This window comes from Portunus trituberculatus, chromosome 21 (assembly GCF_017591435.1).
Source record: "Portunus trituberculatus isolate SZX2019 chromosome 21, ASM1759143v1, whole genome shotgun sequence".
Classification (NCBI taxonomy): domain Eukaryota; kingdom Metazoa; phylum Arthropoda; class Malacostraca; order Decapoda; family Portunidae; genus Portunus; species Portunus trituberculatus.
In genome coordinates this window covers 17,317,948-17,330,078 of record NC_059275.1, presented here as the reverse complement: position 1 = coordinate 17,330,078, position 12,131 = coordinate 17,317,948, and the positions used below count along the sequence as shown (strand labels likewise).

Here is a 12,131-nt window from a genome sequence, read left to right as displayed (position 1 = left end):
GAGTAATGATCTATCCATGATTCAAGACAAGCTAATGAATATTGTTATGAACTCAAAATTTTTAATAGTTTTCTTCTCTTTACTTAACTCGAAGTGAAGAAAAGGTGATTAGTAAACACGAAAATCCAAAACTAAAACAACGATCACAGGAGGAATAGATAAATAACCAGTAAATACCATCTTTTGTTGCTAGTCTATACAGAAGAATCCCGCTTCTGTTGTAACTTAATATAATATAATATAATATAATATAATGTAACAATATAATATGATAAACACAATAAATGTAATAATAGAATTTTCAATAACACAGTAGAAGCACTAAAAGCAGAATATAAGTACAGTGGATTACGTTATGAAATGAATCTCCCAACTGTTCTCTCTCTCTCTCTCTCTCTCTCTCTCTCTCTCTCTCTCTCTCTCTCTCTCTCTCTCTCTCGTCATCCTTTACTATCAATCCTGCATATGTTTCAGACCTCCGTTATCTTCTCTTCATTAGCTCGTTGACAATCCTCCTGTTGACCTCGTACTCCTGCTGGCCTTGGTGCGTCTGTAGCTTCTTGCCCTGCGCCCGGAGGCTCTTCAAGGCGTCCTCTCGTCGTCCCTCCTTCAGTAGTGACTCAAGGGCAGCGCGGGAGGGAGACGATCGAGTGCTGGAGAATTGTGAGTGTGTTTAGATGTTTGTTTTGTTGGTGTGGATAATGTGTGTAGCTACTCTCTCTCTCTCTCTCTCTCTCTCTCTCTCTCTCTCTCTCTCTCTCTCTCTCTCTCTCTCTCTCTCTCCAAAAAAACTTTTTTTTCTTCTGAATGTAAAAAAATGGAAGAAAAAGGAAAGAAAGATTTGACAAAGAAAAGAGAATGTAGGTAAAAGTCTCTCTCTCTCTCTCTCTCTCTCTCTCTCTCTCTCTCTCTCTCTCTCTCTCTCTCTCTCTCTCTCTCTCTCTCTCTCTCTCTCTCTCTCTCTCTCTCTCTCTCTCTCTCTCTCTCACCTCTTTGTCAGTAGTGTAAGTAATTGCTCCCAAGAAAGAGTGCGGAGATTGGCAGCGCCCTCTTCCTCTTCTTCCTCCTCTTGTAAATCCTCCTCTTCCTCTTCCTCCTCTTCCTCTTCCTGACGCTGTGTGAATGATAAAAGTGAAGTAGGGCAAAGGAAAAGGTAATGATGATGATGGTGATGATGATGTTCTATTTGGTTTTACTTTTTTGTTTGTATATTTATTGATTTATTTCAGTCAATCATTTATCATCTTCATTTATTTTATTTTGTCATTTATTTACCCATGTAGTTGCTTTGTTAATTAATTATGTAGTATTTATATTCATTCTATTTTGTTCTGTTATTCTTATTACTTTAACACTTTATTTGTTCGTATTCACTTATCCATTTTATTTATTTATTTATTTACTGATTCATTTATTTCATTTATCTATCTGTTTGCTTTGTTTCCATACCTCGGTTGGAGAGTCACGTTTTTTCTGCGTTTTCATGTGCTCTGGCGTCTCAGTGGTCCCGTACAGCACCAGCTCCAGCTCACCAACAAACCCACTGTGGCTGCCTTGCGTCTGTGGGAGAGTAATGTCGGCAGGTAGTGGTGCGACTGGGACAAGTAGTGACTAACAAACTTTCCTCCGTGACTATCAAAAATGCCCCACCAATTTTCTTTGATATGTGAGAAATTAGAATCCTAAGAGAAGTTATATGGTTAGTGTTCCCGCTTGTGGTGGAGATGAGGGGCAGAGGAGGTGGAGGAGTGAGTCGTGAGAGTAGAAATGGCGATGTTTACGTTAAAAGATGCTGGTGCAGAGGATATATCCCCCTTGTGGTGATCGGATGATGTAGGGCTCGCGACATTCCCGCCCGTATTCGGAAACGCCTTCCCCTCTAACCACGACAATTTTTTTAAGGCTACAGAAATAACTAGCAGTACTTTCAAGACAGTTTCTCCTTTTGGTAAACTAGAAATATTGCCAGTCAGCCACTAGAATCATAATAATACTTTTAAAAACACGAGTATCTTTAACGCGAGCCTTTGGAGAGCAGTTATGGTGACAGAACAAAGTGAATACGGGCGCCCCAACGACAAAATTAAGGGAGGTCGTCACTGCGCCACACACAGACCTGCGTTCTATAAATCACCCACGCTCATTCACAAAGGCGCCAATACGTAAATGTGCAGTAATAACATAGATAGAAAAAACAACAGAGAAAGAGAAGCTAACTCACAATCAGAGACCACAAACAAGGCCGGCACTCTTTTCTCCTCCCCATCCCTAGACAACTCACGCTATCAGACACATTGAGAGTCCACGTCCCTCTTGGATTCTCGCCCCAGGTCAGGACAGATGTGAAGGGCCACCTAATGAATCCTTTCTTCGACTCATCCAGGAACCTCTCAGTCAGAAGATCCACGGGGGTTCCTGCAGAAAACGGAGGTAGGCTAGGTAACAAGGCTTCATAGAGTACTTTTGCACCTGTGTCATGGTAGAAAACAAAATAGACTCGAAGTAGCATACGTAAGAGGAAAAACGAGAACGACGAGGATTAGTAACAAGGATCAAAGAGGAAGTAAAGAGGGAAAACGAGACCAAGACTGTAAACAAAAAGCAAAGAAGGAAAGAGGAAAAATAAACAAGTGTGAAATAAGGGAAGAAAGCAAGAAGGGTAAGAATAAGATCTAGGAACAAGAACAACAAGAGAAGATAAACAAGTGAGGCAAAACATGAAAATGAAAAAAAGGACAAGAAGAAAAACAAGAAAAAAATAAACAGGAACCAAAGCATCTACACCTAAACCAAAATGAAAAAAATGAATAACAGAAAGCAAGAAAAAAAAAAAAACAAGAAGAACAAGAAGGAAAATAAAGAGACAAAAAACAACAACAATAACCCCCCTAAAAAAAAAATAAAGGAGAACATGAAGAAAAACAATATTACACCTAAAAACAACAACACTGAAACAAAAACATCAACAGGAACAAGAAGCGAGGAAGAAAAAAAAAAAAAAAAAAAAGAAAAACTGAAATGACTATATATCTAACTAACGAATCTTATGACTTACTTTCCCCCACAACTTCACCCAACCTTCATATCCTGTACTCTTTACCGTCTGTTTCTTTCACCCCTACTGTCTATCACTACATTAGCTAGTTGGATCACCACACCACTCACCACCAGTCACCACCTCTCACCTTGCGGACTGGTGAGGGTAAGAGTGAGAGCACCTCGCCGGGAGTACTGGATGCTGGCCACCACCTGGACGTGCTCCAACACTCTCACCTCCTCACACTCCTTGCCGTCAAACTTCGCCTCCACCCACTCGCCACTGCGTAAGCTTCTGCTAGACCTGACGAGCCATAGAAAAGCTGCATCATTTCACACATGTCGTCTTTCTTTGTCTCGTGTATATTCTTGCTGTAAATCTAACATTAATTCTGTCCTCCATTTGGTCAATAAGTCAATAGAGTACTAAAGAAAAGAAGCTAAAAAACGTGACTTCTTGATCAAAGGGAAAATAGAAGTGTTTAATTTGTCATAAGAACGTTCAACAGCCAAACATTTACACATTACCAAGAGCTTTAAAAACGTGACTATAGCCTCTGTTTTGTCAGCAAGTCATTTGTTCCTGTTCTTACTTCGTGGTGGCTTTCACTGTGCAAATTTTCTGCTCTGGCACGTTCTTCCAGTCTCGGGCAAGTCTCACCATGCCCTCCGCGTTGAGCAGGCCGAAGCCAAAACGAGGGTTAATCTTGAGGCCTCGCTTGTTAGTCCGCCAGCCGTAGTTGTTAGCGAGAGGCCACCACTCACTGGTCCACACCACCGCGTGCTGCACGTCCCGCCATGTCATGTTAGGGCTGCCACGGACAAACAACAGGCATGAAAGTCATAAAAGTAAATGCTGCGAAGAACAATGCAAATATCGAAGCTAAGTGTATTTGAGTATAACATCTCAAAATGCATTTTTTTCCAATAACCCAATAAAGAAAATAAAAGTTTAAAGGGAGACTTACTTAGCTTCAAGGGTGAGCGCCACGATGCCAGCTGCAAGAGGTGCGGCTGCTGATGTCCCGGAGAACCTGATTGTGCATGTATTGTTGAGGTCCACCGTGGCCTGCAGTGAAAGTGGGATAGACTGTTATTTCTTTCAATAGACAAAAGGATGAGGAGGAATGAATGGTTAAAAGAAAGATGAGGAAGAGAAGGATGTTTGTCAGGGAGGAGGAAGAGAAAGAAAAGTTGATCGAAAGAAAAAAGGAAGAAAGGTAACATGTTTTTTTCAGAGAGGCGTGCGAGGAAGATGGAGTAAATGGGAGGAAAATGAGAGTGTTTTGTGTTTTACTGTTTGATCTGCTGCAGTTTCTGACGAGACAGCCAGACGTTACCCTACGGAACGAGCTCAGAGCTCATTATTTCCGATCTTCGGATAGGCCTGAGACCAGGCACACACCACACACCGGGACAACAAGGTCACAACTCCTCGATTTACATCCCGTACCTACTCACTGCTAGGTGAACAGGGGCTACACGTGAAAGGAGACACCCAAATATCTCCACCCGGCCGGGGAATCGAGCCCCGGTCCTCTGGCTTGTGAAGCCAGCGCTCTAACCACTGAGCTACCGGGCGTGTGACTAAAAGGGATGGAGATGGACAAGGCGAATAATGAAATAGGTAAAATGATAGTGAAACGCTCCACTTATCCAAACCACACACACACACACACACACACACACACACACACACACACACACACACACACACACACACGTAAACATACACATACTTACAATCTTCTGGTCAGTGTAGGCGCCGGATGAGTAAGCAGCAGCAAGGGTGGAGGTGCAGAGTTCACCGTACCAAGGGAAGCTGCCTGACTCTGTGGCGCTGCTAATGGTCAGAGTGTTCACAGAGGACGTGTAGCCATCACAGTTGCAGTTATCAAACGCAGAGCCACCGTTCCCTGCCGCCCACACGTAGATAGTGCCCTTGCCGTCCCGACCCTGGCAGGAAACAGTTTAGCAGGTTATTGAGAAGAAAGATAAGAGAGGAAAGCTGAGTCGTGATGAGAGAAATGTTAGCAGTGTTTGTCGCAATGTGTGTGTGTGTGTGTGTGTGTGTGTGTGTGTGTGTGTGTGTGTGTGAGAGAGAGAGAGAGAGAGAGAGAGAGAGAGAGAGAGAGAGAGAGAGAGAGAGAGTTACATAGAAACACAGGCCACAACAGACCTTGCGGTCCTTACGAAGGCGGCCTGTCTAAGAGAGAGAGAGAGAGAGAGAGAGAGAGAGAGAGAGAGAGAGAGAGAGAGAGAGAAGCGGGAGGAGCGAGAGAAACAAACATAGAACACACACACACACACACACACACACACACACACACACACACACACACACACACACACACACACACACACACACACACACAGAGCCATACCTCTTCAATGCCCCTCTTGAGTGCCATCTCTGCTATTCTACCCGGACCTTCCACCCTCATGCCATCATCAATAGGACCCCAAGAGCAGCTCACTACATCCACCTTCCCTAGGCCATACTCCAGCGACAGCCCCTCCACCACGTCACTCACAGGGCCGTCTAACATGCGAACACCTGCCAGGAAATAGGCAGAGGTGACAGAAAGAAGACTATGTAGTGGTGAAACGTAAAACGGGTAAAATTCTGAGTTATGTAGTGACCGTCTATTCAGTTTGATACTTAGAAATTCAAGGGTTACTTCATATACTTTGCAGCTGTTTCTTATCCTCTTCAGTACCGTGACGTGTTTTCATATTCCTTCTGCTTAATATTTGGTAATTTTATACAGCTTCAGAAACTTACGTGGGGTTTGAAATAGTGAAGATTCTGTGCATTAATCTTCTAACCTCCATAGACCCTTGCTAATGTAAATAAAATCGTGTAATCACACCCAAAATTCGTGGTAAAAATGCGTCCCAGTACTGAAGACGTTAAGTGCTGCAAAGTGTATATAAAGTGACCCCAAAATTTTTAAAGTCCAAACATAGAAGTGAATATAGGAAGATTAGCAACGGCAAGAGGTAAAAAGGAAGGAATGGATGAAAATATTCGTAAATGGAGACTGTCGGGAAATGGCTGAGGTAGAGTTTTGTCGAGACTGTGTTGAGACTTGCGGAAAAAAAAAAAGAGAACGTTATAAAATGTTAGTAAATGTGGCATAGAAAAGATTGTGCATGATGTTTCAGAGACAAGCATAGCGAAATAAAGACAGTTGTGGGAGGAGGCCCAGGAAATAAAGATGATTAGAAAGAAGAAAACACATAGAAAATAAGAAAACCACTAGAATCACAGAAAAAAAAAAAAACGACACGGAAAGGGGAAAAAAATGCGTAACGCCATCAAGACAAACAAAGAAATCAAACACTTTACAACAATAAAAGAAAAAAAACAATAACGAACATGAAAAAAATGCTAGGAAGAAAAAAAAACAACAACAACAAAAACAAACAGACAAACCGAAACACTTCCCACGCACCTCCAATCTTCGCACCGTAAGCCACCCCGACCCCACACTTGCGATTGTTGGGTATCATAGCTATCTCCCCGGCGCACCTCGTCCCGTGAGAGTTGGAGAGCATGGTATCGTATCGTGGCTGAGGGGTGCTGCTGTTACCGTTCAAGTCTGTGCTTATCTCTGGGTCCTGAGGCAAAGAGCGGGAAGTGGAAAAGTAATCGAGAGTGTAAGAGAAGGAGGAGGAATGGAGAAGGGAGAAGTAGTAGTAGTTGCAGTAGTAGTTTGAATTCCGTTAGTATTTTATTGTCTTATGAAGGAGACGAGACGAGGAGACAAGAATAGGAGACAAAAGATCTAATTTATGTGAGAGACGAGAAGACGAGATTGAGAAGCAAGAGAAGACATAATCTGTCTGAGAGACGAGGAAACAAGAAAGGGAAACAAAGGAGAGAAGAGTGACATACATAATTCCCTCTGAGATCTTCATGCGTCCACTCCAGCCCGTCATCCAGCACCTGCACCCTCACGCCCTTGCCTGTGTATCCCTGATGCCACGCCCCCACCACCTGTAGGTCCAGCTTCGGCAGGTCCCCCCGCGTCCTGGTATCAAACTGAAGACGAGAATTGTTGTTTGTTGGGTATTTGTACGTACTGTTATCCTGTCCCATGTCTCTTCCCCCCCCCCCCCAAGACACTCCAGGCCTCAGTTAGAACGGAGTGCAGTACATTAGGGAATAAGTATTACGACTAACTACAAACTGTCACTCAGAGAAACTGTATGAGATATAAAGGTTAAGGTGCGCACTCATTTTCATAGGGAAATCTCGACGTGGGATAGTTATTGACTTCTGTGGAAGCCAACATAGAAACACGAACCCAGCAAACAATTCCTTACGTACACAGTTCTGAATTATAAGGGTTAAGATGTGTACTAATTTTCATAGGGAATCTGACACGTAACTGCTTTTATAGCCGTAGATAAATCACGGTAAAGATAAACTCATTTTTGACACGGGTATTTCTTAGCCCCCTTCAGTACCATGACACATTTCCATATTCATTCTCTTTACTCTTTGGTGATTTTATACAGCTTCAGAAACTTATGTGGGGGAATAAAATAGTGAAGATTATGACCATTAATCTTCTGACCACCATAGACCATTCCTAATCTAAATAAAGTTGTCCAATCATACAATCATAACCAAAACTCATGGCAAAAAAATACGTTCCAATACTGAATGGATTAACTTGAAGAGCCATCGGGCGGTTGAGCTTCATGAATAGCCCATTAACCTGCGTGACACTAACACAAGAACACAAGGACCAACACTCACCAGATACCACTGATGACTCCAAATTTCATCATTAAACATACGCTCCATTCTCAAGGCTGCCTCCATCCTGCTCTCCTTGATCTTATTCCACTTCCAGTACTTCCTTCCGTCCCTCTTGCTTCTCCCTGACCTCTCCTGCTCCTCCCACGCCGCCTCCACCTCCTCGAAAGGGCGTGCAGGGGCGTATCTCTTGGTCCTCTCCTTTGAAAATTGCTGCTCCGCCCATACCACCTAGTAGAGAAAATCTTAGGGTTTGTTGTTGGGTGTGGGCGTGTGTGGTAGGCTGTAGGGGGTGTGTGGTGGGCTGTGGGAGTGTGTGGTGGGTTGTGACGGTGTGTGGTGGGCTGTGGGGGTGTGTGGTGGGCTGTTGGGGTGTGTGGTGTGCTATGGGTGTGTGTGTGGTTGGCTGTGGGCGTGGTCTGGGTACCTTGGTGTGAGCGTTGAGGTGGCGTGTAAGGTCATGGGCGGCTCTCTTGCGTTTGGGCGGGTGGTTCTTCTTCAGTAAGCGATACACGTCCTGTAGTCCGCCCACCTGCAAGAGAGGTCCTGTTGAACACACACACACACACACACACACACACACACACACACACACACACACACACACGGCCCGGTAGCTCAGTGGTTAGAGCGCTGGCTTCACAAGCCAGAGGACTGGAGTTCGATTCCCCGGCCGGGTGGAGATATTTGGGTGTGTCTCCTTTCACGTGTAGGTGCTGTTCACCTAGCAGTGAGTAGGTACGGGATGTAAATCGAGGAGTTGTGACCTTGTTGTCTCGGTGTGTGGTGTGTGCCTGATCTCAGGCCTATCCGAAGATCGGAAATAATGAGCTCTGAGCTCGTTCCGTAGGGTAACGTCTGGCTGTCTCGTCAGAGACTGCAGCAGATCAAACAGTGAATTACACACACACACACACACACACCAGCAATCAGTCAATCAGTGAACTAGAGAGGTTGGTACACACACACACGTACACATACTCACACTGAGGTAGATCACGTGAGCAAACAATCTACTCATCGTTGAGTTTTGTTTTTTTTTCTTTTCTTGTACTTCATTTATCCTTCCTTTCTTCTATTCTTCCTCTATTCCTCCTCTTCTATCTACTCACTTCCTTTTCCCTTCATTTTTCCTCGTTTCTCTTCTCCCTCTATTCCTGCCAATGTACACACACACACACACACACACACACACACACACACACACACACACACACACACACACACACACACACACACACACACACACACACACACACACACACACACACACGTATGCAAAACTGGAAGGGAATGAAAGTTTACAGAAATGAAAACACGCACACACAAAAAGAAATACATATCTAAAACACACACACACACACACACACACACACACACACACACACACACACACACACACACACACTGGCCAAGAAAATGATATCCCAGGTCCTTGGCCACCGTGGCGGCCAGGTGAGGGCCGCCCGTCAGGTGCACCACCCACTCGTTAAGGTACAGCGGCGCCGGTTCGTCCCCAGGGTGGCCATGGCTGTGTGCTCTTCGGGCCAGACTCACTCCCTCCTGTAGCTCCTCCTGTGAGATGACCAGACGCCGGCGTTCTGTGTGGACGAGAATGACTAATGACACCCTCTGATTGCTTGTATGACAGCATTGAAACACCTCTGGCCACACCTCAACCCTTCAGTACCAGGACATGTTTTCATATTCATATTTCTTACTTTATAGTGGTTTTGTTCAGCTTCAGAAACTTATATGGGGATTAAAATAGTGAAGACTCTGGTCATTTATCTTCTTACCTCCATAGACCCTTGGTAATGTAAATTTAATCGCCTAATCACACCCAAAACTGAAGGTATAACATGCGTGCCATACAGTACTGAAGAGATTAAGGGTGTTTTTAATTATTCTGGTGGTAGATTAGCAAGATTTCTACATTGTCAACAGAGTAAATAGTCCTGAGAACTCGATTAATCATCTCTGTGGCCTTTGAAACCTGTCGCAGTGAAAAGGCAAAGTGTCTCAGAATACGGACGCCCCCCACCCCGCTTTATTTGAACCTCTTCAGTAGTATGACACATTTCCCTATTCATTCTGCTCACTATTTAGTGATCTTATACAGCTTCAAAAACTCATGTATGGAAGTAGAATATTGAAGATTGTGGCCATTCACCTTCTGGCCTCCATAGACTATTCCTAATGTCAATAAAATGGTTTAATCACATCCCAAAACTCAAGGTAAAAATGTGCCTTAATACTGAAGAGATTAAGGATAGAGAATGGCTCGGTCCTAAATCGTTATTGTAAAGGTGCTCGATATTTAACAAAAAGGAAATTACATAAGTGGCGTCAAAGTATAATACGCGTAAATTCGTAATGTTTCAATCTCAGTTCAAATCATTTTCCTGCTTGACAATTTTGTTCATCAAACGTCTTTACGTAATGTGTTCTCTTGTTCACACGTCATGAATTCCCAGAGCAGTGTGTGTGTGTGTGTGTGTGTGTGTGTGTGTGTGTGTGTGTGTGTGTGTGTGTGTGTGTGTGTGTGTGTGTGTGTGTGTGTGTGTGTGTGTGTGTGTGTGTGTGTGTGTGTGTGTGTGTGTGTGTGTGTGTGTGTGTTTTACTACCTAGATAAATAGTTCAGTTTTCAGTTTACTTATTTGTTATTGGTTTATTTATTTATCTATTTTTTTGTACATTTCTTGAATTGGATTAGAGTTTCACAAGTGTGTCAACAGGTGCAACATTTCAGTGACTCAGCAGTTCTTTTGTTAATCGCTCACTCGTCCACGCATTTGGAACCTCGACACTCGGAAAACAGTATTGATTTGATAGACTGTAGGTTCATTTGAGGCTCTGGAGCACTGGCCACATTCATTGAAACAGGAAATGTATAAAACTACCTGTAACTCATTGAAGCATTCCGTGTCCCTAATGTAGATCAAGTAACTTCACTTTAACTGTTTAACTTTTATTGTCCTTAATTCGTTCAGGCATTCTCGTATTCCTGACTTCAAAATATATATTGAATTCTGACACAACTTAACTCTCTAACTGTGTATTAGAGCAGTGTTTGTTATTTCTGTTGATTGATGCATGAATCTGTAGCAGTGGTTCCCAACCTGTGGTACGCCTACCACTAGTGGTTCGCGGAGGCCTTCCAGGTGTACTGGGGCACTTTAGGAATCATATGCTATGTTTAGTTAAATCAGAATCATTTATTTCTCAGAAAAGTGATTATTGTTTTACACAAGATAATTTTGCATCGATCAGTTGGTGGAGAAGAAACAAATGCATCCCTTGCATTAAATTGAGTTGTGTTCTACTTGTAAATAAATTTATATTTGCTGGAATGGAGTGTTTCTGGAACAGTGTTACGTGGGGACTGTACGGGACCTCCAAGTGATGCTCGCTCAGGAAAAATTCGGGAACCACTGGTCCGTCAGTTTATAATATAATGACAATAACATGATACTGACTCATAACCAATATTCTTAAATATTATCCTATGTGGACAGCAGTTAACAGGCTTAGTTTGGTGGGAGTTGAATGAAGTTTTCGGCGTTATTTTCATTATGGTAGTGACAGCTGAACCAATACTCTGAGTTTACACCATCAGCTGGAAAGACGCCTGAGGAGACTAATCGTGCATTATGTGTGGCCTTGGGAAACAGTCACCAAGGAAGCCAGCGCCATTATTCTAAGACTCTTTGCTTCCTCATCATCACTATTCTTAACGACCATAGAGATAATTTGTCAGGTTTTCAAGATTGTGTCTCCATCTAATGATGTAGAAGTTTTGTCAGGAATACTGTCACAAGAACCATAACAACACCTTGATAACCAATGTATGTAACTTCAACCCAAGTCCTTTTCAAGTACTTTTGGTGAGACCATAAACATTCAGAATATTGTCCCAGAGCATTTAGGAATACTGGTGCGTGTGGGTCCTTGCCTGTCCGTGCAGTACCCAGACTAGAAGAAGTCGATGCATCCTTCTGCCTCTGCGACTCGGGATCAACACCACGGGCAAAGATCTCCCTGAGTTCCTCCCGCACCTCTCTGTACCCATCCAGTAGATCCTCGTCCTTGCCCTCACTATTCTGGCACGATCCGGTCACAAGGCACAGAGCCAGCAGGAGCAGGGCGAGGCGACCCATGGCACTGCGGCTCACTCACTCAGGTGCCTCACAGGTGTCCACGCTCAGTGCCGATCTTGCGCGCACCCCTCCCGCTGCTCTCCGGGGCTTAATGACAAGGTTCCCGCTGCTAAAATGACGCTCTGATACCTGATGCACCGTGGGAGGAGGTAAAACAGTACGTA

At 43.7% G+C, this 12,131-nt stretch overlaps 1 protein-coding gene across 3 annotated transcripts in view; it reads right to left on the bottom strand.

The window, feature by feature from the left end:
- The window catches only part of LOC123506832 (neuroendocrine convertase 1-like), a 23,934-nt gene extending 11,803 nt beyond the window's left edge, over window positions 1–12,131 (bottom strand). The window contains exons 1-15 of one of the 3 annotated variants that reach the window (XR_006675533.1): window positions 11,763–12,126; window positions 9,218–9,408; window positions 8,235–8,342; window positions 7,808–8,038; window positions 6,938–7,084; window positions 6,495–6,660; window positions 5,421–5,593; window positions 4,780–4,992; window positions 4,005–4,105; window positions 3,630–3,848; window positions 3,186–3,340; window positions 2,282–2,415; window positions 1,450–1,560; window positions 990–1,114; window positions 379–653 (exon numbers count right to left, since the gene is read on the bottom strand). Coding sequence is in view for 2 of the 3 variants with exons in the window: in XM_045259175.1 (XP_045115110.1) it covers window positions 482–653; window positions 990–1,114; window positions 1,450–1,560; window positions 2,282–2,415; window positions 3,186–3,340; window positions 3,630–3,848; window positions 4,005–4,105; window positions 4,780–4,992; window positions 5,421–5,593; window positions 6,495–6,660; window positions 6,938–7,084; window positions 7,808–8,038; window positions 8,235–8,342; window positions 9,218–9,408; window positions 11,763–11,967 (2,451 nt within the window). In the remaining variant the exon portion in view is untranslated. Of the gene's footprint in view, window positions 1–170; window positions 654–989; window positions 1,115–1,449; window positions 1,561–2,281; window positions 2,416–3,185; window positions 3,341–3,629; window positions 3,849–4,004; window positions 4,106–4,779; window positions 4,993–5,420; window positions 5,594–6,494; window positions 6,661–6,937; window positions 7,085–7,807; window positions 8,039–8,234; window positions 8,343–9,217; window positions 9,409–11,762 lie in introns of those variants that run through there. The other 2 variants (XM_045259176.1, XM_045259175.1) reach the window with 2 other exon arrangements.